This window comes from Asparagus officinalis, chromosome 1, assembly GCF_001876935.1.
Source record: "Asparagus officinalis chromosome 1, Aspof.V1, whole genome shotgun sequence".
NCBI classification, from domain to species: domain Eukaryota; kingdom Viridiplantae; phylum Streptophyta; class Magnoliopsida; order Asparagales; family Asparagaceae; genus Asparagus; species Asparagus officinalis.
In genome coordinates, this window is record NC_033794.1 from 114,455,788 (window position 1) to 114,483,287 (window position 27,500).

At 36.0% G+C, this 27,500-nt stretch overlaps 1 protein-coding gene and 1 long non-coding RNA gene across 11 annotated transcripts in view; both read left to right on the plus strand.

Annotated features, from left to right (window-relative positions):
* On the plus strand, positions 103-18,495 carry LOC109829076. 5 transcript variants are annotated; one of them, XR_002243954.1, is made up of 6 exons: positions 103-561; positions 646-667; positions 776-828; positions 2,057-2,661; positions 2,750-2,771; positions 18,143-18,495. It is a non-coding gene; the product is annotated as an uncharacterized LOC109829076 (long non-coding RNA). The 5 variants fall into 5 exon arrangements; XR_002243953.1 differs by lacking the exon at positions 776-828 and having other exon boundaries at positions 2,057-2,157; positions 2,562-2,661; XR_002243955.1 differs by lacking the exon at positions 776-828 and having other exon boundaries at positions 103-283; positions 357-561.
* The window catches only part of LOC109829078 (DExH-box ATP-dependent RNA helicase DExH3-like), a 22,420-nt gene continuing 14,937 nt past the window's right edge, over positions 20,018-27,500 (plus strand). For all 6 annotated transcript variants that reach the window (XR_002243957.1, XR_002243960.1, XR_002243959.1 and 3 more), the window contains exons 1-8: positions 20,018-20,689; positions 23,540-23,694; positions 23,781-23,868; positions 24,088-24,333; positions 25,979-26,074; positions 26,422-26,610; positions 26,720-26,879; positions 26,952-27,082. Coding sequence is in view for 1 of the 6 variants with exons in the window: in XM_020396153.1 (XP_020251742.1) it covers positions 20,336-20,689; positions 23,540-23,694; positions 23,781-23,868; positions 24,088-24,333; positions 25,979-26,074; positions 26,422-26,610; positions 26,720-26,879; positions 26,952-27,082 (1,419 nt within the window). In the remaining 5 variants the exon portion in view is untranslated. The remainder of the gene's footprint in view (positions 20,690-23,539; positions 23,695-23,780; positions 23,869-24,087; positions 24,334-25,978; positions 26,075-26,421; positions 26,611-26,719; positions 26,880-26,951; positions 27,083-27,500) is intronic.

Here is a 27,500-nt window from a genome sequence, read left to right on the forward strand (position 1 = left end):
ATTAATTTTGAAACAAACAAAGTTTATGGAATCCCAAAACTCAAAAAGAGCACTTTTTACATCCCAAAATTTGAAATCCACCCTATATCCAAAAAAAACAAACAAAGCAAACACCCCCCTAGAGAAAAACCCTCCGCCTCTTCGTCTCCGTCAAATTAACCATGTCGTGATGGAGTCTTCTTCTTCCTCCTCTCTCTCTTCATGCTCCGTCAATTCTCTCTCTCTCAACCTTCAACCATCGAACAAGCTCGCCTATCTCTCCTACTACCAACCCCCTCTCCGGGTAATCCTAAACCCTAACCCTAATTTCCTCCGATCTTGACAAAACCCTAACCCTCTCTTCTCCTCTTTAAAAGACCTCTCCTTATTTCAGGTCTTTCTCCATCAATGACCGCCTCTGGGAGCAGTGGATCAAGATGAAGAGCTCGAATCCGACGAAGAACGCGGAGATTAAGGTCGATCAGCAGAACTGGGACGGAGTTGCAAAACTTAAGATAAACTTTACAGAAGGCCAATCAGCAGAACTGGCAGCTTGCGCAGGCTAATTCTCACATTTTAGTAGTATGTTGTCTCTCTATCCTTTAAATTCATCAAAAAAATATTTTTATTTCTATTTCTGATATTTTTGTTTCTTTTGTTTTACAGGAGCTCAATTTGGGTAAAGACAGTAAGTCCACTGATCTCTTAAGTATAGATAGGAGATCTGCTTGGTTTTACTCTTTGAAATTGTATTTGACTTTATTTACGTTATTGTAAATCGTATATTTTTCCACAGTTTGCGCTCTCTTATGGTGTGTTTGGGAGTTTACTAAGGGAAGGGAAGGAAAGGTAAACAATGGGAAGGGAAGGGAAGAGAAGGGAAGGGAAGAGAATTGTAATATGTTGTTTGGGAGTTGAGTAAGGTGAATGAAGGTGAAAGGAAGTAAATATATGTAAATTTACATAAATGACTTTATACTAATAACACTTCAGGCCTTTTATTTGTTTTGATGGGGGTAAGAATGTCATTACACCCCTTTACCCTCCTTTACCCTCCTCTACCGCCCAAATCGAGGGGGAAAGAAAACCAAACAATTTTATCCTCCTTTCCCCTTCATTCCTCCTCTCTACCCTCCTTAAAAAAACTCCCAAACAAGGTGAAAGCCTCATTTCTCTTCCCCTCCCCCTCTCTACCCTCCATCCAAACAGGGCATTAATTGCAACAGAGAAATTTTTCCGCCCTCTTGCATTTTTGCAATGCATTTTCATGTTTATTTAGTGAAATTGTATTTTACCTATCAAACATATGATGCAATGGGTGTTGCTAACTGATTCATGTTTTAATGATATTCTCCTTTTTAATGAAAGGGAGCAAAAATTCAAGCAATAATCAAGAACAAATTGATAGATAAATTCAAATCACAATTGAATGAAGGCAGGTGCTATCTTACCATTAAAACCGCCACTTGCTATTTTCCATTATTTAATCTATTACTATCTAATAATGATGATACGTTCATTGAAACCGCCACTTGGAATTTAATGCCTATTATTTAATCTATTACTATCTAACTAATAATGATGATACCTTCACAAGAAATAATCTCTTCGTTCAAGAAATAATCTTTTCCACTTAGAAATTTAATGACAACTGCAACTTATGATAAGATTAATTACCCCTTGAAAACGCCAACTTCAATTTCCCATTCATCTCAGAAAACGCTATTCGATTTCCCACACTGTTCTGTTCTCCTTCTTCGAAAACATTTTCTGCCCTCAGTATTATTCTTGAGAATCTAAGCGTCGCTCATTATTAGGGGCTGTTTGGTTGATGTATTTGGCATTGGGGGTTGGGCAGAAAGCCAGCCAAAAGAGCACTTTTGACAGGTTTTCTGTCCAAAACGCCTCTTTTTAGAGGTGTTTTGGACAGAAAAGCCTGCCAAAAGTGCTCTTTTGGCAGGTTTTCTGCCCAACCCCCAATGCCAAATACATTAACCAAACAACCCCTTATTCGGGAGGCGGGAAGACCGAGAAGCTTGCTTCTGCATTATTGAAGCCCTTCGTGACTCATTTGAAGGTTGCTGAAGAGCAGGCGAATCAAGCAGTTCAGTCAATAAAGCTCGAAGCAGAGAAGCGGAAGAATGCTGGGACTTGGTTCAATAAGGGAACCCTTGAAAGGTTTGATATATTTGACCCCTGGTTATGGTTAGGTTAATACCATATATTACAATAATCTCAATTCTTCTTAATCATGTAATCTGATTTCAATTGGTTAGTGGATCATATTATGTTCAACAATGTGTAATCCCTATAGCAACCACCTTAGTTAGTGTAGGTATGTTTTGGAGCTTTGCTCCTTAGTTGAAAGAAACTGGATACCATGATCAAGAATGCACTTCTTTCTATAGGAGAACTGAACTTGGCAGCCTGTTTTTCATTATTTTTTTCCTTGTGGTCTCCTCAGCGACAACTATTCATACAGATTGTGGCCATCCTTCAATGGAGCCTTATACACCAAGCAATTTTCCTTTTCTATAGTTAAGAAACTCCCTGAAAAGTGTTTCTAAAAACTATACTTGTAGGTTTGTTCGTTTTGTCAGCACTCCTGAGGTGTTGGCGTTGGTCAATACATTTGATGCAGAGATATCACAATTGGAAGGAGCCAGAAAAATATATTTTGAGGTAATACTATATATCATGTTTGTTTTAAATATTGTTCAAGTTAAACATTATAGACTAATTTCTGAAATCAAATTTCCTCTTTATTTAGGGGGCAGGAGATCAGCTCTCTGGTAAGTTTTTATGTCAATTCCGTTTTATTTAAATTTGTTATAAATTATGTTTTGTTTTGGTTTTGCAAATATTAAAATAATTGCTTGATTCATAACAACCTAATGGTATGTGTTATGTAAATACAAAAGTAGATTTATCTTTTGAACTGGTACCAGATAGATAGTGAGGATGTCAGAATGTCGCCTCACAACTTTATACTGTATACTACTTTCTTTATTACAATCTAACTAAAATACATTGATAGAAGTAATACATTTTCTAAATTTCGGTTTTTGTTAGGGCTCCATACCCAATTTTCTTCTCTATGTCCTGCTTCAGTTTCATTCGTAACATTTTTCTACCCTTAATGCTCATATCCAACATCGCCACCTGGTTGCATGATTTTTCCAATCATGGTAAAAGTCAAATGTCTACATGGTCTATGGAGGGTCATGGAACCATTAACTTGTCAATGAGTGGCATTAGTTCTATACATTAGCAGTTTAATATATTAGTAAGTATTGGGCACTTTCTAGCCATGTTTAGCTTTAGAATTGGGCATCAAAAAGCGTAAACATTGGATAAGCAGAATATATGCATAGCTGCATAACTTAGAAAGTTGAGGATTATCTGTACAAGCTACAAGCTACCTTACTTGCTTATGAATGGATGTCGCATAACTTAGAAAGTTGAGGATTATCTGTACAAGCTACAAGCTACCTTACTTGCTTATGAATGGATGTCGGATGCATCATGCATGTTAAAGGAAAAAATACAAGCTACAAGCTACCTTACTTGCTTATGAATGGATGTCGGATGCATCATGCATGTTAAAGGAAAAAACATGTCTCGTAGCTTTGGCTTTAATTTCAGTGTTTTATATGCAAATATTTTTTATTCTTTGGCATTTTAATGTAAATTGTCTCTGTAGCCATTCACAAGTTTTATATGTGAATGATCCCTCTTACATCTGACCAAAATTTAATTTCTTAAAAAAAAATGTCAGCAACTGTAACTTATCTCAACAGTAATTACCCCTTTATTACCCGATTTTTTATAAGAGCTTTGCTACAGGGACCCAAAATATGGGACCAATAAAGAGGACAAGTGAGGTGTCCCCCTCCTATTGGATAATGAGTTGGCCATCATTAATGATGACCAACTCATTATCCAATAAGAGGAGGACACCTCACTTGTCCCCTTTATTGGTCCCATATTTTGGGTCCTTAAAGAATTTTTCTTTTTATAAATACGAAACTTTATTATAAATGACAACATGGCAATTAAATGACAAAATACAAATTTCAACCTGTATTTAATGTGAAACGTTAGTGATGTCAACCTGACAAATTCGTTGTTCCCCCTTTATTACTCGGTTTTTTATAAATGTGAAACTTTTTTATAAATGACAACCTGGCAGTTAAATGGCATAATATAAATTTCAACCTGTATTTAATGCGAAACTTTAGTGATGCCAACCTGGCAAATTTGTTGTTCCCCATTATTACCAAATTTTTTATAAATGCGAAACTTTCTTATAAGGGGCTGTTTGGTTCGTTTCCTTGATATAGAGAAATGCAATTCCATGTAAAGAAACACAAGTTTTGAGTTTTCCAAACTTTTCCAAGAAATAGATTGTTTTGCTTTGGTTCACACATAAAAAATGGTGGGAAACCAATGTATTTATTTTTCTTGTGTTTGGTTTGCATAGAAAAAAGGAAAACTTTTGTAAACAAAGCAGAGAAGGAAAAGGCAGAGTTTTTATCAATTTTACTTGGTTGCGGAAGGAAATCGGAGAGGGGAAAAAATCTTAGTTGGCGGCGATTTCAGCAGAGTTTTCCCTCTTACATTCGAGCGAACCAAAGCGACACAAAGAAATGGACGGAAACAAAAAAGCTAACGTGGAGGGCTAAAAATCTGACGTGGAGGGGTTTTCTGAGCTTTCCACCCCTTATAATAGCGAACCAAACAGCCCCTAAATGACAACCTGGCAATTAAATGATAGAATACAAATGTCTACCTGTATTTAATGCGAAACTTTAGTTATGCCAACCTGTAGTACTTAAGTTATAATTTTGTGTTTTTACATTGAATTAATTTTAGTTTTATTTGTTAATTTGTTAATTAATTTTAGTTTTATAAATGACAACCTGTACTTTTATAAATGTGTTTTATACATTGTATTACTTTAGTATATGTTTGGTGTCATGTTGTGAAAACAATTATTAAATCTCAAATGTGAAAGTTTTGTTATTAAATTCAAGCATTACAATTAAATTTAACTATAACTTATAAGCTTTAGTTTGTAATTTTATATGAAAATGAGATGATATAATATCCACTAAAGAACTGGCTTTCATTGCAAAAATTTGATCCGCATGAGAAACATTTGAAAGAATTATTGGGATGGACAAAGATTCTAAATTAATGACAAAAGGTATGACTAGGGAGATCAAAATATAAAAATAAAAGCAACAAAAGAAATTGAAAAAGGTGTAAAAATAATAAATTATTATTTTCTCTCTCCTTTTCTATCCACTTTCTAGCTTCTTTTGACAAAGTGAAATATGTAAAAAAGCTAACGTGGTACCCCTACACTTTCCATTCACTTTCTATCACCTTCCAAGTCTAAGAAGGCGGGGGGGGGGGGGGGGCAGTGAAACACTTTTAGCAAAATTTGTAAAATCCAAAGAAGCAATCAATGACAGGCGTTATTTAACTCCATTGTCATTAGTCATCAACTCATTCCATATCAACAACCACATAAAAGTTTGCCACTTAGCTGGGCATTTCAACTTCTAAATGAAGGAATAATCACATTGAATAGCATCCTTGCAAATTTGGTGTTGATAGCAATATTTTCTGCTAAACTTACGATTAAGAGAAGCTTTCCAAATGAGTTTATCCCTTTGGTATAAATGCTTCAGCAAGGATATCAAACTTTTTTCAGCAAACTTTTTTCAGCAAACATTTTCAGCAATTGATGTAAAATTGTTACTCTATTCCAATCTCCTAAAGGCATCATAAAACCAGTGACTTTCAAGTCAACATTCGGTGCTAGAAACTATTCGTCTACTTCTTAAATCAATGCCTTTGACCTAGCGCAAGTGTCTAGCCAAAACCCCAAGTGTCTAGCCAAAATGTCACTTGCTTTCCATCATATATTCTCCACACGAATTCTTGTTTGGATATTTGTAAGGAACTATAAACACTACATTAACAGTATGAAATCCTTGCTTTCGCACTACAAGTCAGCAAAGTACAATGATGGAAATATTTGTCTTACAATATCTTTACCTACAAGTTATTCGACTCTTGTAAAAATCCTCTAACAAATCTTTGCAAACATTGCGACATTGAACGTACTAATTGTTTAATACCCAACCCCCAAAGATTTTTAGTTTGCACACTTCGATCCACTTTATATTGTGAATTCACATTTTCTCCATAGAATCTCTCCAAAGGAAATTCTTATTTAATTTATCAATCTCATTGTAAATTGAGGTTGAAAGTTTAACAGTATGCATTGACGCCTCGTTGGTATGCGGGAATAGAATCAAGTGAGAATGGAATGAAGGTCGGAATGTGATGGATTTGATGGGAATGGAATACTTATTCTCATTCTCATGTTTGGGTGCATTCAGAAAATAAGTGGGATTGTTTTAAGAAGGGTACATCCGAAATTTATTTTATTATTTTTATTCTTATTTAAATGGAAATATCAATTCCTTCATAACTCATTGGAAATAGCAATTCCACATTCAGCGAAAATTAATGAGAAATGAGAATGACATTTCTAGCATCCAAAAATGCATTATGTTTGGTAAGCATGAATGAGAATTTGGAATTGTATTCCGTTCTTTCTCATTCCCATATACCAAACAAGGTGTGAGTATACCAGAATGAAGGAAGTAACTGATTGGACTAACGTTGTTCTCCCCGCAAGTGAAAGTTGCTTATCCTTCTAATTAGAAATTTGCCTTTGAATTTTTTTCCCACCAGTTCACTGTAAAATTTTCCTCCGACTCTCTTGTGTAGAGTTGGAACCCACAAATACTTCCCTAAAATCCATTGTTAGTCTGATCTTATGCTGATATCATGTTGGCCATCCCCATTAGCATTAGGCGAGAAGAACACCTTACTTAGATGAACGGAATGCATATGTAAATTAATGTAAAAGAAAGAAAAAATGCATTTTTAAAAATGCATCACATTTCCTACTTCCTCATATCCGTGTTTAAGCATAAGAGCGAGGTGAATAAGTTGGAGCTTTTTGTCTTTGCAGTATGATTGCTCTCATGCGGTTGTTGTCAATCCTATAGTTCATTAGGTAAAGTAAAACAATGGAGCGTGGAGTGTGACATATATAGAATGGTAGAAGCATGTCATTTTCTTAAATTCGATGAATATGTGGATATAATTATAGAATAAAGAAAATATTAGAAACTCAAAATACATGATACTGCACATAATATGACAGAAGGATTCAATAGTAATTTTTTTGGAGCTCATTTGTGAAAAACTTATTTTGCACTTTTAATGGAGGTGAGTGCAACATGTTATATATGACAGAAGGATTCAATAGTAATTTTTTTTGGAGCTCATTTGTGAAAAACTTATTTTGCACTTTTAATGGAGGTGAGTGCAACATGTTATGCATGTGTCCTCAATATTGATGATAAACTTTTTAATAACATGGTTATAATGACTCTAAGAAGGTTTTAAGACGACACGGGACGCCTAGTTATATTTCTATCTGGGTGCACAGGTTTTAAATTCGTTCTCATAGAAACATCTTTTGTTTTATGAGAGACTTATATAAGTATAATTGATATGGCTGCAATCAAAGAACGAGAATGTAGTGTATGCAGAAATCTCGAAGTAATGAGTTATTTGCACTATGCATCCTAAAAATTTACGAAAATTTTTATTTACATTTTGATGCTTTAAAAATTCACTATCATTTAACTTTTTGCGGTCTTGTTATTTATTTTTTCTATTTAAAATATATTTTTGAACTTTTCACCATGATTAATTCATAGAGATTAACAAGAACAAGAGCGGAAGCAATACCTGAATCCATGAGAATTTGAATTAGGGTTGTTTGATCTTCTAATCTAGAGGGTCTCTCTCTTGAGTTTCTCTCTAGATGAGGTTGAAGAGAATGAGAACATTAACCATAGATTAGGGACCATAATCCCTTATTTATAGATGTTGTACTTTTATAATTTGGCTCATAATCAAATTATAATTATAACATGGTATCTGCACAATTAGCTCATGATTTAATTAAATACTCATTAACCCAAATTAACTTAACTGATCACTTTAAGGCGGTCAACTTTACAGATAGCATTATACACTAATATAACATATATGCCCACAAATAGATTTAATCCAACAATCTCCCACTTAGGCACTATATGTTTCACTAAAATGTGTATAACCTTATGAGCTCAAAATTGCTATCACAAATAAAGGTATCTCCAAACAATCTCGTCCATTGATTGTATCTATATAGGATCAAAGCGGTCTTCGTCATATTTATCATGACTAAACACATCAATGGTCACATATACCAATACAATCAAATGACATAGATCAATCATGAATGTATAACATGAAAATTACATGCAATGTGATCTGTACATGTCTATTTTCAACCGGTCCTACTTTAAACTTTAGTGAGGTCAATACCAAAACATAATATAACAGAGTGTATGAACTGAATACTTTATTCTGATCAAACAATACAACTAAACATAAAGCACCACAAATTACACACTCCTACTAAATCATGATATCCTCAACTAATAGCACACACATATGAGCAGTGTGCTCATGAAAGACCTTGGGTGGCAAATCATTTAGTAAGAGGATCAGCTATCATGTAGTTTTTCCCAATGTGTTCTATGGATATCTGTCCACTCTACACCATTTTTTTCACAACTAGGAACTTAATGTCAATGTGTTTTGATTTAGTTGAGCTCCTATTATTATTAGAATACATAACTGCTGATTTATTATCACAAAATAAGTTAAGTGGTCTTTCAATATTTTCCAGAAGCGCGGTCTAGTGACAAAATTTTGCAGCCATATTCCCTGATTATATGCCTCATAGCAAGTTACAAACTCTGTTGCCATAGTGGAGGAAGCTACGAGTGTTTATTTGATACTTTTTCATGATATAGCTCATCATGCTAACATATAAATATAGCCTGATATAGACTTTCTGCTATCTTGACATCCAGTAAAATCAGAATCAGAGTACCCAATGACCTCCAACTGTTCTAATTTTCTGTATGTGAGCATATAATTTTTTATTTTCTGAAGATACATCATAACCCTTTTGACTACTATCCAATGATCCATACCAGGATTGCTTAAGTATCTGCCTAACATACTAACAATGTATGCAATATCCAGATACGTACACACCTGAGCATACATTAGACTTCCTACATCCGAAGCATAAGAAATCTTCTGTATTTCTTAAAATTTAAGGTTACCTTTAGGGCATTGATTGAGACTAAATTTGTCTCCTTTAGCAATAGGGGTGTCACCTGATCTGTAGTCTTGCATGCCAAACATTTTGAGTATTTTATCGATATAGTTTTTTTGTGATAATCCAAGTATACCTTGAGAACGCTCTCGATGTATTTGAATTCCTAATATAAAAGAGGCGTCCCCAAGATTTTTCATCTCAAAATTCTTTCAAAGAAATCTCTTGGTTTTGTACAACATGCATATATCATTAGTGGCAAGTAATATATCATTAACATACAGAACCAGGAAAATATACTTACTCTCACTAAACTTGTGATATACACAGTCATCAATAATATTCATCTCAAAACCAAACGAGATAGTTATTTGTTAAAACTTATGATATCATTGATGAGGAGCTTGTTTGAGTCCATAGATGGATTTTTTTTAATTTGCAAACCATATTCTTCGGGTCTCCTGACACAATATTTTCTGGTTGTACCATATAGATCATTTTATCAATGTCTCCATTGAGAAACACAGTATTAACCTCCATCTGATATAACTCAAGATCAAAATGAGTAATAAGTGCCATTATTGTTCTGAAAGAGTCTTTCGACAAAACCGAAGAGAAAGTCTTTATATAATCAATGCATTCCTTTTGAGTATAGCCTTTAGCTATAAGACGTGTCTTATACCTCTCCACATTACCATTTGCATCCCGCTTGGTTTTAAATATCCATTTACAACCAATTGATTTTGCACCTTTTGACAATGAGACAAGTTCCCAAACTTTATTGTCTTGCATAGACTTATACTCTTCATTCATGGCATCGATCCACTTTTGAGAGTTAGAACTTTTCATGGCCTGAAGGAAGCTGATTGGATCATCTTCTAACATTCCATTATTTTCCTCACTTTCTTGGAGAAATACAATATAATTATCCGGAATATCATTTCTCCTTTCTCGTGGATCTCTTTAATGTTATTGGTTCTTGAGGTTGTTGAGTTTGTTCTTCTGGAACATGGAGTTGTTCAACATTATCTTCTTCAGGTTTCGAATTTACTTCTTGATCAATAACAAGTATATGAACCTGAATATTGTCAAAAGTAACAGTATAGATTGGATATGAAACAAATTCCTCCTCAAAAGCAATGTTTCTAATCTTATTTCTCCCCCCAAACTCAACATCCTCAAAAAATATTATTGTTCCCGTCTCAAAAATAGTCCTGAGTGTGGGATCATAAAACTTATAGCCCCTAAATCGTTCAGAATACCCAATAAAGTAGCTGCTAATTATTTTGGAGTCCAATTTCTTTTCATTTGACCTATAAGGCCTTGCCTCAGCTGGACATCCTCAAATATGTAAATGTTTTAAACTGGGTCTTCGACCAGTCCAACGCTCATAAGTTGTCTTAGCAACTGTTTTACTTGGTACTCTGTTCAGAATGTAAGTTGTTGACTTTAATGCTTCTCCTTAGAGTGACTCTGGTAAAGAAGAATGAACAATCATATTTTTTACCATATCCTTAAGAGTCTTGTTTCATCTTTCAGCTACACCATTCATGCTGAGTGACCCTGACATGGTGTACCGTGGGACGATACCGTATTTCTTTAGGTATTTAGCAAATGATTTTGAACATTATTCACCTGAACCATCATATCTACCGTAGTACTCACCATCACGATCAGATCTAACGATTTTAATCATACTTCTCATCTTCAGCTTTAAAATCTTTGAACACGTCCAGTGACTCAGATTTTTCATGAATGAGATATAGGTACCTATAACGTGAGCAATTGTCTATGAATGATATAAAATATTATTGACCATTTCCAAGATGCTGTAGGGAATGACCTACAAATATCTGTATGTATCAATTCTAATACTTCTGAAGATCTATTGCCACCTAATCTCTTAACGTTGGTCTGTTTTTCCTTGATACATTCAACACACACGTCAAAATCTCAAAAATCAAGAGAATCTAAAATGCCATCAGACACAAGTCGCTCAACTCTGTCTTTTAAGATATGACCCAAGCGCTTATGCCATAATGTTGCTAAATTTTTATTATTTAATTTACGCTTAGTACCACGTGATTCTACATGCAAGGTTTTATTATAAGAAGCAATTGTATCAAGTAAAAATAGGTTATCATAAGTACTCAAGTAACCAGTTCCCATAATATTTGAATTAAAAGATAAACTGAATTGATTGTTTCCATATGAATAATGATAACCTGATTTGTCTAGTACAGAAACAGAGACCAAATTCCATATAAAAACGGTAGGATAAAAGTATCATTTAAATATAAATATGAACCAGTTCCTAATAGCAACCTAAAGTGCCCAATTACTTTCACATCTATCGATTGTTCATCGCCCACAAAGATGTGTCTTTCAATATCACTTGGTTTTCGGTAGCTTAGGCAGCCCTATATAGAAGTACTTATATGAGTAGTAGCATCAGAGTCTAACCACTAATTGTTTCTAGGTACTGAAGCTAAATTAACCTCAGAATAGACCAAAGTAAGGAGTATATCATTTTTAGCACGCCAGATGTGATACTTGGTACAATCCTTCTTTACATGACCAACCTTATTGCAGAAGAAACAACCTTGATCATTTTTATATTGTTTTTTCCGAATTGGACTATTTACAGCTTCATTATCATTCTTTCTTTTCTTGCCCTTATCCCATTTACAGTTTTATTATCATTCTTTCTTTTCTTGACCTTATCTTTAGAGGCATAAGCCAAATAAGCACTTTCAGTCTTATCTTGCTTCAACCTGTCTTCTTCTTGCACACAGTATGAAATGAGTTCATTTAGAGTTTATTTTTCTTTTTGGTAGTTATAGCTGACGTTGAACTGATTAAACTATGCAAGAAGAGACAACATAATCAGATGCACCAATAACCCATCACAAAGGTCGAGTTTAAGTGCATTAATTTTTGAAGCAATATGAGACATTTTCATAATATACTTCCTGATATTTCTTTTGCCCTTATACTTCATTGAAGTCAAGTGAGCTAAAAGCGTGCTTGTTTCTACCTTATTATTTTTCGCAAAACGCTTCTTAATTTCAGTAAGGAAATATTTAGCTTTAGTAATCCTTTCGGATTCTATGCCCCTGAAGGCTTCCGGAACGTCACGCTTAATGATCATTAGACTCATGCAATTTGAACAATCTCACTTCTCATACTCCTTCTTTGCATCAGGAGTGCTATTCGCATTGAGAGGTTGGGGTTGTTCAATCCTTAATGCAAGGTCTAGATCCATGCAGTCAAGAATAATTAGAATGTTCTCTTTCCAAATATTGAAACTTGTCCCATTAAGCATGGGAATTGAATTGATGTTAGCAGAAATTATTACAGCAGATACATTAGTTGAAATAAACAAAAGTTTTTTTTCATTATTAACCATAATTAGTAATCAATAAAATCCAAATAATGACAAATCCCATATCAAGATATCTGACACAATATTAATATCAAGTATTTGGACAATAATATTAATTGCAAGTGATATCTTGTTGTAATGACCAAACACTGATAATAACTCATGTCAAACAATAAAACCATCTTTGGATTGATTCATTATTCACATGTAAATTTTATAATTATCACATATTTATCATCGCAAATGTGTAAGCAGTCTAAATAAATATTAACCTTCATTTGGGCCAATTAAATATTTACACGAAAACATACACACAAACATCTAACATTCCTTATGAACAATCAACACAAAAGAGGTTACTTTAGCAACATCTTGTTTCAATTAATTATTTAGAATGAAAGACAAAATTAATACCTTAGTATTATATTATTTGAATTAAAATAATTGATTAACTACAAATTTAATTCAAATCAAACAATTTAATTCAAATTAAATAAATTTCTGCAGCTTAAATATAGCACAATAGTTTAATTAATTAAATTAAGCATATAGAGGCCTGAAATATAAAATTATTTGAACAATTCCAATAATCTACATTTTTTTTAATTACAGGCCTAAAACTTAATAAAACCCATAAGTTAAATATTATTTGAGAAATTCAAATAACCCTTAATTTTATCACAGGCCCAAATCATTAATAGTTTAAATGGGCTTTGGCCTGAATTAAATAGATTTTACAGGCTCATGACCTAATAGCTTAAGAAAAGCTTCAGCCTGTAATTTCTCAAAGGGGATCGCCAGCACTTAATCCCAAATGTGCCGACGAAAATGGCAAAATTCCCAAATGCAAGTCAAAAGATCGCCTGTAATCGGGCTAAATCGAAGCTCGCCTGAAGATCTGAATTCGAGCTCGCCTAAATCAAGTTCAACCTCGCCTGAACCGAGCCGAAGAAGCTCGCCTAAATCGAGGGTTCAAAAGCTCGCCTGCTGTTCCTAATTCGAGCTCGCCTGCAACCTTAATCGAGCTTGCCTGAAATCGAGCATGTGAGCTCGCCTGAAATCGAGCATGTGAGCTCGCCTCTAATTGGGGCTCGAGCTTGCCTGAGGCACGAGCTCACCTGATTTAGGCTCGAGCTCCCCTGATTTAGGGCTTTGCGCTTGCCTGAATAGGCTCGAGCTCGCCTGAAGGTGTTGCTGACAAGCTCGCATGCTAACGTAGCTGACGAAGCTTGCTTGCAACAGATCGAATCTCGCCTGAAATTAGGTAAGATCCTCAGCCCTAATTCCGCACGATCTTTTCACCCGTTAGGGTTTCGAAAAATGAAACGCCGCCGCTTGGGCTCCTGCACAAACACCCCTTAGGGTTTCGCTCTTAACTGCCCGTAGTCGCTTAGGCTCCCGCACCCTAGGGTTTCGAAAACCTTAGGGGCTGTTTGGTTGTATGTTTTTACCATGTAAAAGGATGGAAAATGTAAAAAAGTGGGTCCCAATGTCAGCTTTCATCACTTTCAATTGTTTGTTTGTAGTTGTAAAAATAGTGTAAAGTGATTCCATATGCTGATGTGGCTTGTAAAGTGATTTCATAAAAAAAAGACATGATTTTAGGAGAAAGCTGACATTGAAGTCAGGAAAAAATAATAAAAAATAATTCCAACCAATATAATCATTTGAGTAGGGACCACTTTTTACACTTTCCAAACAAACAATTAAAGTTACATTTGCAAACCAAACAAGCAATTTATGATTCCAATGGAATAAAAAACAAACAAAGAAAAGTATAAAAGTGAAATTGATGAGGTGGACAACAACTTTACTAGTTGTGTCATAAATACAAAACTTTACCAACAACAACCAAACAACCCCTTAGGGTTCCTGATTGCCACCGCCACTATCTTCATTTGTCAGCGGGTCTGCCAGCGAACATCGCTGGTGAGGAGTTATCTGCCAGAGAACATCGCTGGTGAGGAGTTAAGCGACCGACGACATACCAAAAGGTTCTTTGTTGTCGATTTGAACTTAATTGAACACGATCTTGATCAATGATTTGATCTAGATCAACAAAACAATAATTTGAACAAAGTCTAGATTAAGAATTTGATCAAGATCAACAAACGACAGAGATAAAACAAAGAACATGCATGCTACAATGCAGCATCAGTTCTGAATCCAAGTTCGTTATTGTTCATGCGTGCAACAGTTCTCAAAATCACAGATTAAAATAAAAAAATCCTAATTTTAATCTTAAATCCCTAAGAATTAATCACGGTGGCTCTGATACCATTTGTTGAACTTTTAACCATAATTAATTCAAATAGATTAACGAGAATAAGAGTGGAAGCAATACCTGAATCCATGATAATCTGAATTAAGGTTGTTTGATCTTCTAATCTAGAGGGTCTCTTTCTTGAGTTTCTCTCTAGATAGGGTTGAAGAGAATGAGAACGTTAACTCTAGATTAGGGACCATAACCCCTTATTTATAGATGTTGTACTTTTATAATTTGGCCCTTCATCAATTATAATTACAACCTGATATCTGCACAATTAGCCCATGATTTAATTAAATATCCATTGACCCAAATTAACTTAATTGATCACTTTAAGCGGGTCAACTTACAGATAGCATTATACACTAATATAACATATATGTTCATAAATAGATTTAATCCAACATATATGACATGTTTAACATGTGATTCGTCGAGATTAATAACACCCTCACAATGAAAACTATATCTCCTCTATATTGTCTTCCTCCTGTCATTTTACATGGGCCAGTACCAAAAAGCTAATGAAAATAGTTTAGGTCGCTCCACAATTTACATTGCGTGCTCACATAGTTCACGCCCACGTGGAAAAAGTGATGGAAATATCAAAGTCAAACAATAAATACGTCACAACAAAAAATAATGAGTTGTTTGTACTTTGATACTCCGAAGTTATTTTCCAGACACTTTGATATTTCAAACTTTACATCTTTATTCACTTTGATACCTAGAAGTTTATGCCATTATTAATTTTTAACTTTGACATATCCCCATGTTTTATTTTTGACAATTTGATATCTTGAAGTTTGTAAATTTTGGAGAATCAAAGTTAAAACACATGTAATGTTGGGATATTGAAGTACCCAAATTTATCGAAGTCCAAAAAGGTGTAAATATGATTATTAAGTAGCGTTTCATGTTTACGAAGAGGTCGAGTATGAGTATGTGGAAGAAGTCGACTACCAAGAAGCTCAATATGCTTTGTTTACGAGTCATTGTGTTGTGTGCATGATATCCTATCAAATATCAGATTTTATTGTCAACAGCTCACTTAGCTAGATTGGATTTGAAATCTGTAAATGAACCCTTTTCTTTTGTCCATTCATCCTCTTGCTTGATTTTTTAGGTACTTGATTGGGGTTTGTTAGTCCAAACACAAAACCATACTAATGGTACTTTGCAGTGAATTTGTAACTATTTGTTTTGAAGGCAAACTCCAGAATAAGGAAAAAACAGAGTGAAGAGTGCCTTTCCTAATTTAAACTTGTTCTCATATCGATTACTGTGCTTAATAAATACTATTAGGTTTGTTGTGTTACGTGGAAGAAGTCGACTACCAAGAAGCTTAATATCTTTTGTTTAGGAGTTATTATGTTGTGTGTATAATAATATCCTGTCAAATATCAGCTTATCCTTTCGATAGCTCCATTAGCTAGGTTGGATTTTAATTTTGCAGATCTGATTGAAAAAACTGTCATCCTCTTTTTAAATATGGTATTCTATTCGGAAACAAAAGAAGGAAAGGGAAAAAAAGTCGTCAAATTTGGAATGGACAAATTTTGAAAAACGACCATTTTTCAAATTTATTGAGTAAAACCGACCCTCTGCGAAATTAATAGGCAAAACCGACCATTTTCTTAAGAAAATGGTCGGTTTTGCATTTTGGCTAATTTGTGAACTGCACGGGACTAGTAGTCCCGTGCAGTCTATTTAATTTCTTCGCCACCCATCCCCAAATAGCTTTCCTCTTTAACAAAAAAAAAAACCAAATCCCCAAGGCGCTACAACAGAGGAGATGGAGAGAAGGGCAGTGACGAGGCTGAGGCGTCGAGCTGGGGCGCGGTGACAGGAGGAGAGGGCGGATCTAACGTGATGATCGGAGTTTGGGCTGCAGAGGAGGCCGAAGGAGGCTGACGGCGGAGCTGGAGGGGAGCGCGGCTGGTCGGAGGTTGTCAGATCGTGGTGCGGGTGGAGGAGAAGCTCTGGCTAAGCGGTGGCTCGAGCGGGTGATGGGGTGGTGGAGTTGGGGAGAAGGCGGCGGCGCGTCGGGTCGGAGGACAGCGACAAAGGGAGCTCAGGGAGGAGGAGCTCGGAGTTCGGAAGGGCGGTGGCAAGGCTTGGCTGGGCTGAGGTGCTCGGGACGGCAGTCGAGCAGAGGTGGAGCTCGGGGGGGCTGTGATGGCCTGCAGGTGAAGAGGAGCTCGACGGAGCTGGGCGACAAGGGTTCGGGCTTGGGCGATCAGGGAGAGCGAAGGACAGGGCGGCGATGGAGGAGGGTGCTTGGGCGATCGTCGGAGGAGCGGCGATGGAGGAGGGGGCTTGGGATTTGGGTTTTTTTTGTTGAAGAGGAGACTGATTTGGGGATGGATCGCGAGCGTGAGAAATTAATTAGACTGCACGGGACTACCAGTCCCGTGCAGTTCACAATATTACCAAGTTGCAAAACCAACCCTTTTCTTAAGAAAAGGGTCGGTTTTGCCCATTAATTTCACAGATGGTCGGTTTTGCCTAATAAATTTGAAAAAGAGTCGTTTTTCAAAATTTGTCCATTTGGAAATTAGCAAAATATAGTCAGCATGTTCGATTGTTTCCACTTAGGGGCTGTTTGGTTCGTTTCCTTGATATAGAGAAATACAATTCCATGTAAAGAAACACAAGTTTTGAGTTTTCCAAACTTTTCCAAGAAATAGATTGTTTTGCTTTGGTTCGCACATAAAAATGGTGGGAAACAAATGTATTTATTTTCCTTGTGTTTGGTTCGCATAGAAAAAAAAAGGAAAACTTTTGTAAACAAAGCAGAGAAGGAAAAAAATCTGACGTGGCAGAGTTTTCATCAATTTCACTTGGTTGGGGAAGAAAATCGGAGAGGGAAAAAAAATCTTAGTTGGTGGCGATTTCAGCAGAGTTTTTCCTCTTCCATTCGAGCGAACCAAAGCGGCACAAAGAAATGAACGGAAACAAAAAAAACTGACGTGGAGGGTTAAAAATCTGACGTTGAGAGGTTTTCTGAGTTTTCCACCCCTTATAATAGCGAACCAAACAGCCCCTTAAATTCTTTCGTGATAGATGCAATCCACCATTCCAACAAAGAAAACACAAACCTAAAATGGAATAACAAAAAGAGATGTTAGTACTCCTATCAAACAAGGTTAGCGTTAACGGGTTAAACATTATCCATTTTAATAGGTCATATCAAACATAGAAATAAATATGGAGTTTCTCCTGATAATTTTTTCAGGATAACACCTACATTGTTAAAGTTTAACCCCCATTGCTATTTGGCATCGGTTCTCGACCCGATCAACGGAGGGATCGCCATCAACCCAAGAAGAAGACTGCAACCCTTGATGCGAAGAAGAGAAGCAGCGATAACGACATTGAATATTGTCTCGTTGTGCTCGTCATGGCGTAAATGATGTATTTGTGCACACCATCTTTGTGAATGTTGGGCTATTTGAATTAGGATATGAAGCATGTAAAATATTTTCTTCTAGTTTTGTTATGTAAATAATTGAAGGAGCGTTGTTAAATATTTGGTGATATTGCATCTGAGAAATATTTGGTTATAGTAATGTAATATTTTTTGGGTTCTATTTTTGTTCATTGAAAAATAGATAGGCGGGGGTGGACAAAAACCCAAAAAAACCGGTTCAACCGAAAAAACCACCCGAAAAAACGGACCGGTTATTCGAACCGAATTAAATGGATGGGAAGAAGTCTCTAAACCGCTCGAACCGAATTAAATCGGTTTGGATCCGGTTTGAACCCCTGAACCGCCCAAAAAAAATCGATCCGAATTTTGTTGGGCGGTTTAGAGACTAAACTTATACCTCAAAACTTTTCTTGTTATCATCCAATAGATTCAAACGGCGCAAGGAGCAGTTTCAAGCAATGAGTACATCAATATCACAGAAAAATATCATTGAGAACTAAGTAAAGATTCAAATCAATCCAGAAAATTTGTTATGCACATGATGCACTTACAAAAGATGCATATGCTACATTATATGAACAATATCATACAAAACATCACTCCCCTGTGTAATTAAATAAACTTAAACTTTATATATGAACAATATCATACAAAACATCACTCCCCTGTGTAATTAAATAAACTTAAACTTTAGTTAAAAAATTTCGCAGAAAAGATCTTGAGAATTACATACGATTCAAATCAATCACAAAATGTGTTAAGTACATGATACTTACAAGAGATAAGCATGCTGTATTATATGAACAACATCTTTAAAACATCAGTTCTCTACGTAATTATATCAACTCAAAACTTTATTCTAAAGATGATAACCATTCTAATAAAGCTTTGTTGGCGAGCTCAGGAACCTCATCATGAGGACAATGCCCAGCTTGCAAATTCACAACAGAAGTATTTGGATAGAACTCTTTGCAAATTCAAAACCGAAACCGAACCGAACCGAACCGAATTTCGGTTGGGCCGAATATTCGGATGAAGGGGAAAAAATCTGGATCTGGATGAGAGTTTTGAGCATCCGAAAAATTCGGATTGGATGCGGATTGGGCATAAAACCGAACCGAACCGAATATGCCCAGCCCTAATTACTCTCTGATAGTTACTCTATAATCATCCTTAATATTATAATTAGATGCATTTAGCTAAGTCCTCTTGTTTTATTTTCAGCATAATTAATTTGGTTGATTGTTTTCTTATTTATAATTGGGTTGTATAAAAAATGTATTCTCTAAATTAAGAAATAAGGTTGTAAGGTGCGAAACTAATCGAGGATAGAATTTATAATCACAATTGTAGGAACCAAACGTGGGATTGAGATTTTGGGCATCAAAATCCCAAGGATTTTGAACGTGTAACCAAACAAGGGACTAGGACTTTTAATCCTAATCCCATCTAATCCCGATCCTAATCTAAGTCATAGTCCCAGTTCCGTAGTGAACCAAACGCTGCATTAGGGTATCAAACGTCAACTAAAAACACCAGCGGATCAAAGTGTCAACTCAAAACTTTGGGCTCAAAGTTAGAAGAGATGTAAATTTGAGGACACCAAATTGCAAATAACCGAAAAAAAAAAACCATTACGCGCGCCGGAGAGTAAGACAAACTTTTCCTCCTCCACGTAAAGAAGGCGGTGGTGCTCCCGCTGCCAGATTCTCGTACCCAACCAACACCGACCGTCCATTCCCTAATCCCCAAACCCCAACCGGATCCAAACCCAATCAAAACCCGACCCGCTAATCGCCCACTAAACCATTCGTTCCCAGCCACCACGCGAAGCCCTAGACCACTCCCTCCCCTCTGTCGTCTCCACTCTCTAGAGCGAGAAGCAGCCCTCGACCACAACTGCCTCCACTCTCTCTCTCTCTCTCTCTCTGTCTGTCTACAATTTTACGCAGAACTCCCTCAAAACCCTAACAATTCCATGAAATGTGAGACGCTGCCATGCCCTCCTCCGCTCTCCTGCGGGTCTCGCTCCGCTCCCGCGCTCGCCTGACCATGTCCCTTACCTCCCTTCGACCTCTCCATTTCTCTTCTCGAAACCCTAGGAACCCTAGAAACAAGATGATGAAGAGCGGGATATACGTGCCGCCGATCCCGAGGCTGAGGTCGGTGATAGCCAGCGCCAACGGCACGATTCATACTGCGAGGTCGGTGGATTACGACTGGAGGGACGAGGGTTTGTCGTCGTACGTCAAGCGGCAGCAGAGTGCGAGCTATGGGAGGTACGCTTACGATGATTACTCCGAGGATGATTCGGATCGAGATGTCGAGTCTTCGTCTGTGGCTTCGAATAAGGTGAGGTCTACTGATGGAAGTTTCATTGAATTTGAAGTTGTTTTGGGTTGTTTGGTATGTTTTGTTCATGGTTGGGTATCAGATATAGGGTAATTTTGTCAGTTTGTGATGCTCTGTGGTAAAGTTGAAGTCTTGTTGTGGGCATGGGTAACTTAGTAAGAACAAAAGATAAAGGACAGAGATGAATGGTATCTATGTACTGAACTAGTAAATACTGACCTATCTGCCCTTTATTTTTGCTCCATGCATGCGTAATTGCAAATATGAACCATATGCTTAAGAGGTGTATAGATAAAAATCATCGACACGTGGTTTTCATTGATTTTGGTAGGAGCAACTTATGAGCACTGTGAAAATTGTCAGAGAAAAAAGTTTTTTTGATGCAGCCCTGAATTCTTCTCCCTCCAGCGAAAAATTATATTGATGACAATTTGTCAAGATCCAGAACATTTTGTATTATCATAATCGGGAACTGAGTAAGGTTGACATAACATCCTCATCTATTTAGCTTAGCTATAAATGAAGGTACTGGGCCTCATTAGCATGAGGTCCAAGGTGCATGTTTTGCAAACAATCTTGAGATAATTAATGAGTGAGAAAGGACACTTTCCTAAGAGAAGAAAAAAGCATCAGGGCAAAAGATTTAAAATTAGTTGGATGAAAGCAAAATTTACGGTGGATGCACATTAAAGGTTAACAAAAAATGTAGGAATAAGAGAGTTTAGCACATATAAATAGTTAAAAACACCTAGGAATTATCATCATTGTTACTTAGAACCTATTGTTTATTATTGTGGTTAGATTGAGGCAGATCTTCTTGGAATCAAAGATTCAAATTAGGTGCGTCCTTTGAAAATTATCTTATACTTTGTAGTATTATAAAATATAAAATAAGGTATGACAAATATGGCAATTACAACCAACATTACTCTAGTTAGGATTTGAGATATTTTATGGCTTGCTACTAACAATTAAGTCTTTATCCAATAGTATGTTCCATAGTAGCTTAAAACACATAGCTATGAAGCACTTCCTCATGTGAAGGTGCAAAATGCGCCTATAACATATATTTCATTTGCCTTTATGCTGAAGTGCATGACTCATGGTATGGGTTGCCTTGTAATGCATGTTAAGGTTCTTTTCCCCTAAAATTTTTATTGAATCATCTCTCTTTTGTGCCCTTTTCCGCATTGTGCAAATGCTTTTAGTATATTATTACCATAGAATAACCTGATCCCTGAGTCTTAAAGGACCTGTTAGAGTGTACAGCTATTGTACTTTTGATCAGTATGTTGGGCAACTTGTTCAAAGTTAAGCATCCTAAACGAGAATGTTGAGACTATTAAGTGGTAATATTCTAAAGATATGATAAGAAACATGTACATCACGAGAAATAGCCACGAAGGGTGCGGATAAAGCTGATAAGAAGTGGATATTGGTGTTTTTATATCTGTATTTTGTTTTTCTGACTTAAAAATGAGTTCTGGTGGCAATCATGAAAAACGTTATCATATTCATCAATGAGGGTAACATATAATATACAAATATATAGGAAACAAATAGAAATTTGAATTCAAAAAGGATAATTCCATAAATATAATTATTTATGAGCAATAAAATATGGTTACTAAAAATTTGATGAATTTCAAAATATGAACCCAATGCATTTAGTTTAATTTCCATGTTAACTGTTTGTAAAATGCTTCAGGACCATTATGTTATACATTAAGGTCAACTCTTTATTCAATGGATTCGATAATTGTTTACAATTACCAATGTAAGAACTACGAACACATTGGATAATTGGATTTTAGTTAGTTTCACATTAATCTTTGGATCTATTGAAAATTTGAGGGGACTCAGGTATGAATTTTAATAATGAATTCCGTATTGTATTTGGGAAATTCAAACCCAAATGAATACAGTCAGATAAACCATATTTACTTGCATTCCTAATGGTCACATGTCCACGGTTTAGCGGTTGCCATCTATTCGTCAAAGGAGGTGGGAAAACATAACTCAAGGCTGCTCGTTGCAACATGCAGCTGTTCTTGTCTTTTGCATAGGAGTCCTCTTTTAGGTGGGATTTCCACAGTAGCCCATCTATGCATGTCCACAACAAATGAACAAACTCATATTTAAAGTTAGAACACAGGTTGTGGCCGGCTTTGAATGGGTTTCTAACCTGACCTCATCCTAAAGAGGTCCATTGGGTTTATTCTGTGGCTTACCTGAAGCTGCTCCTGGCCTGCATATTGACTTAAAATATGTATTGGGTCAAATCACATTCAGATGACAAATCAATATACTTTCAGAGTTTTGATAATACTTTTGGCACGATCAAACCAATACACTTTCTGAGTTTGATAATACTTTTGGCACAGTCAAATCACATTCACAAAAGACATATATGCCTCAAAATTTTCATATTTTAAAAAAATACTTCCACAATAGCATATTTAGAAATCGACCCCTGAGATCATCAGGTTATTGGAAACCATAACATTATAATATTAATACTTGCACTATCTTTTGGCTTTGCCAAAAGTAGGCATAACTTGTTGAAGGGATTACATTTGGGTTATGTGACCATCTTTCAACCATGCCAGAAATAGGCATAAATTGCATATTGGTCATGTGCAGTTCTATACTTCTTATTCCTTGCAATTCCTTTCTTTTTCTGATTGCGTTGTTCTTTTGGGAGGAAGACAATGTACTTACTTGTGGCGGGTTGGTATGATGGTTGCTTATTTGTGAGTTGTCTCCTATGAGTTTGGTGTGATACATTTCTTTACTGGAAAGCATGTTAATCTGAATTGTTCTCTTATTTTCGCATGGGAAAATTTTCAGGGTGCCTCCACACTTGATAATGTTGATGAGTGGAAGTGGAAATTAAGTATGCTTCTTCGTAATGAACGTGAGCAAGAGGTAGTATCCAGGGAAAGAAAGGACAGGCGTGACTACGAGCAAATTGCTGCAGTAGCTGAGAGAATGGGATTGTACAGGTAGTCCTCTTATTTCCCTTTCCTTTTGGCTAATTTTTGTATTCATTTGAGCATTGCTAGTGACTCATGATTACCTTCTCTGGCAGTCGCCAATATGCAAAAGTCATTGTTTTTAGTAAGGTGCCACTGCCAAACTATAGATCAGATCTTGATGATAAAAGACCTCAGAGGGAGGTATTTTCTAATTACTTGTATTTCTGTTCTCTATTTTCAAAAGATAGCTTTCAGTTTAATTATATGTTCTTGATATGTATATCCTATTTTTGTTTAGGCATGTGATAGTTTATTATTGTACACTAAGGTTTTGCTTGTCAGATTGCATAAAGTGAGAGTGAGGTGCTCCATTAGCTAACTGCCCCCTTTACTGATTCACCTAGATGGTACTACTTGTAGGTTTCCATTCCTACTGGATTGCAAAGGGAAGTGGGTGCTTTACTTGGGGATTATCTTGCTCGAAAGCAGACAAACAGAGAAAGCTTTCCACATCTTCCCTTTTCGAGGTCAAGTAGCACTGATAGCTTTGCCAACGATGAGGGACTCTTTGAGCAGCAGGACCCACAGACTCCTACTAGTACTGTTATGGAGAAAATCTTAAAGCGAAGAAGTTTACAACTGCGCAATCAGCAACAAGCCTGGGAGGTAGCATATGTTAATAAAATCTAAATAGCATCTCAAACATCAGCATATTTGTCTCCGAATGTTTTATTCTTCTATGCAGTATCAGGCCGACATGTTTTGTCTATGTATCAGTGTTGCATGGTGCAAACAATGCAGGTTGCTTTGCTACTAATGAATGACTTGCTAGTAATTTCCATTACATTGTAGTTAACAGCAGCTAAGCAGAGATCATGTTAACTGTTTATTTTCTTCCTTTTTGTGTGTGAAATGGTCCAAACAATCATTGCAGTAATGATTCTTTTCCTGTGGTCTGCTGTCAGCTACCATTCATGTTGTTATTTCTTGCTAGAGGTTTTAAACTGCTTAGCTGCAAATTATATGTGAACTGCTGTTTTTTGTGCTATAATTTATGATGCATCAGAAAGTGGATTAAAAATAAAAGGTGATTGAACACAGGGAAAAAAAAGAAGGATAGTAAGGTTAATTATTGAAGTAGAGTAGACTTTGAAAAAAGAAAATTAGTCAGATTCTGGCACCGCTGTACTTGTTCCAGTTTGCTTGCATACTGTTATGTGAAAATGTCCGTGGAGAAATGGTTAAGGAGCTTTAAATGAGGGGATGAAGAAAAGGGAAAAAAGCTATAAGGTACTTGGGAAATTTGAAGAGAAAACAATAGAAAAGAAAGCTGAAAGAAAGTGTAGGAATAAGTGAACAACTTATATGTACAGGGGAAAGTGGACAAAGAGAAGGAAATAATAGAGTTATATGCAGGAAGGTAAAGGAAAAGAAGTGAAAGGGAAAAGGTCAAGTGGAGAGGATATGGGACACTAGGAGGACAATTAGATACTTATGCAGCAGATTGAATGTAAAGGTTGAAATTAGAGATATAATGACCAATGATTCTTTTTCATGATTTTTGTGAATAGGATGATGTTATCTTTTCAAAAGGTCACAATCAGGGTCAAGAAAATCAGCTAACCCCTCGTACATACAGATTCACCTCCCGGACTACATCGTCGAAGGATATTTGATGAAGCATAGTTCCTAAACGTTAGTGTAATTGCAATTTTCAGCATACTATTAATACTTTGAACACTCAAGATTGTTTCAGCATGGCTATTTAATCATGAATAAAGTTTAGGTCTTCTGATGTTTTCTCTTGCATTAAAGTGGGGAAATCTATGAGAGGTAGGAATTCTTGATGCTGACCAATTAAGGTCGCAAAGGGTTGCACTACATTGTGGCAAGTCTGTTGATAGCACCAACTGGGTAAGTGTGGTTTTGGCGTGGATTCATGAATAACTTTGGAGATCTAATGTCACTATGTTAATTTTTCCAACACTCCTGTGTATATTAGGCATTCTAATAGCTCCAAAAAATTTTAAAGCTCTGAAAATGGTTCAAAGCCAAATAGATCACCTGTATGATAAATCTAAAAACATTTAATTTCTTAATTATTATTTGCAGATGATAATTATGTTCGTTCTTCCAGTACTCTTGTCTATATTATGTATTCTAGTAGCACACAAATACAAGAAATGCAGTGGTAAATTTTGCCGAACTATTTTCTTTCCTGAAGCTAAATCTGTTTCATGACATGTTGATGCTATTCATGCATTTATTCTCAGAACTTCTATATCAAACATCAAAATGTCATCTTTTGTAGGAATCACCTGAGGGTCAAAGAATGCTAGAATTTCGCAGAAGTCTTCCTGCTTACAAGGAGAAACAAGCACTATTAGAAGCCATATCCCGGAATCAGGTTTGGAAATTTTAAAAATAATTCATTCATTTTGATGTTAAACGTTGTTTGTTGATTTCCTGAAGGCAGTTATTGTTGCTACTTTTGTTTGAAAAACATGACGATTATCCGTACTACCTAATTATAGGAAAGCTGATTCATGTTCAGTGTATTTTAATATTGGCTCCCTAATTTGACCTACTACTATATGGTTTGCTTGTTACAGTTTCCATATAATCTGTTTTGAATCAACTCATTATGCAGTAGTTTGTGAAAGAAACTTATTGAGTTGTGATCTATGACTTCAGTTGATCTTTTTCTATCCTAATGTTTCCGCTGTTCTGGATTGATCTTTGATTATTTCTCAGGTAGTTGTCGTTTCAGGAGAAACTGGTTGCGGGAAGACAACCCAACTTCCTCAGTACATTTTAGAATCTGAGATAGATGCTGCTCGTGGAGCAACTTGCAGTATCATCTGTACTCAGCCTAGAAGAATATCTGCGATGGCCGTCTCTGAAAGAGTAGCAGCTGAGCGAGGGGAGAAATTGGGTGAATCTGTAAGCTTTCTTTTTCACTGTTAGTTCATTGAATGCCTGTATTCCTTATTATCCAAGCAAAATTATGATTTAAAACTTTTTTTATCATCTTGTTTGCTTATTGCTAAAGGTTGGGTATAAAGTTCGTCTGGAGGGTATTAAAGGGAGGGATACTCGCCTACTTTTCTGCACCACAGGAATTTTATTGAGGAGACTGCTGATTGATAGAAACTTGAAAGGTGTAACACATGTTATTGTAGATGAGATTCATGAACGTGGCATGAATGAAGGTAGAAGCTCAATTGAATAAATTTTCCTTGTTATATATGGATTATGGAATTTATGAAGCTTTTTGTTGCCAGACTTTCTTCTTATTGTCCTCAAGGAGCTTCTTCCTCGTCGTCCTGAATTGAGGTTGGTTTTGATGAGTGCAACTCTCAATGCTGAGCTTTTTTCCTCCTACTTTCACGGGGCACCTATGATACACATTCCTGTAAGTTAATTTGAATTTGAGTTCCATTTTCAACGTTGTTTAAAGCAACCAGTTTGCATAATGCTCCTCATGATGATAAACAATGAGTATTATATACCACTATCTATCACTCAGATTTAGCTTGGAATTTTTGCTTCCCTTTCTGAAGTGTCGATTTTTTACCATTAGGGGGGATCAGTTTTAACAATATTTTAACTAGCTTGCTACTATAAATTTTAGTTTTGGTCTGTAATGTAACTGAAGTTTTGAAATGCTGAACTTGGTTGTTTGCATATGTGCTATGCTGCATGGCTTCTTCTACCATGAAGTGGTACCCATACCCTACACGTCCTGTACCCGTACGCATACCCAACACTTCATGGATCCTCCTTGAAGATATGCATACATTTAATCAAATGAATACATACTTATACAATAC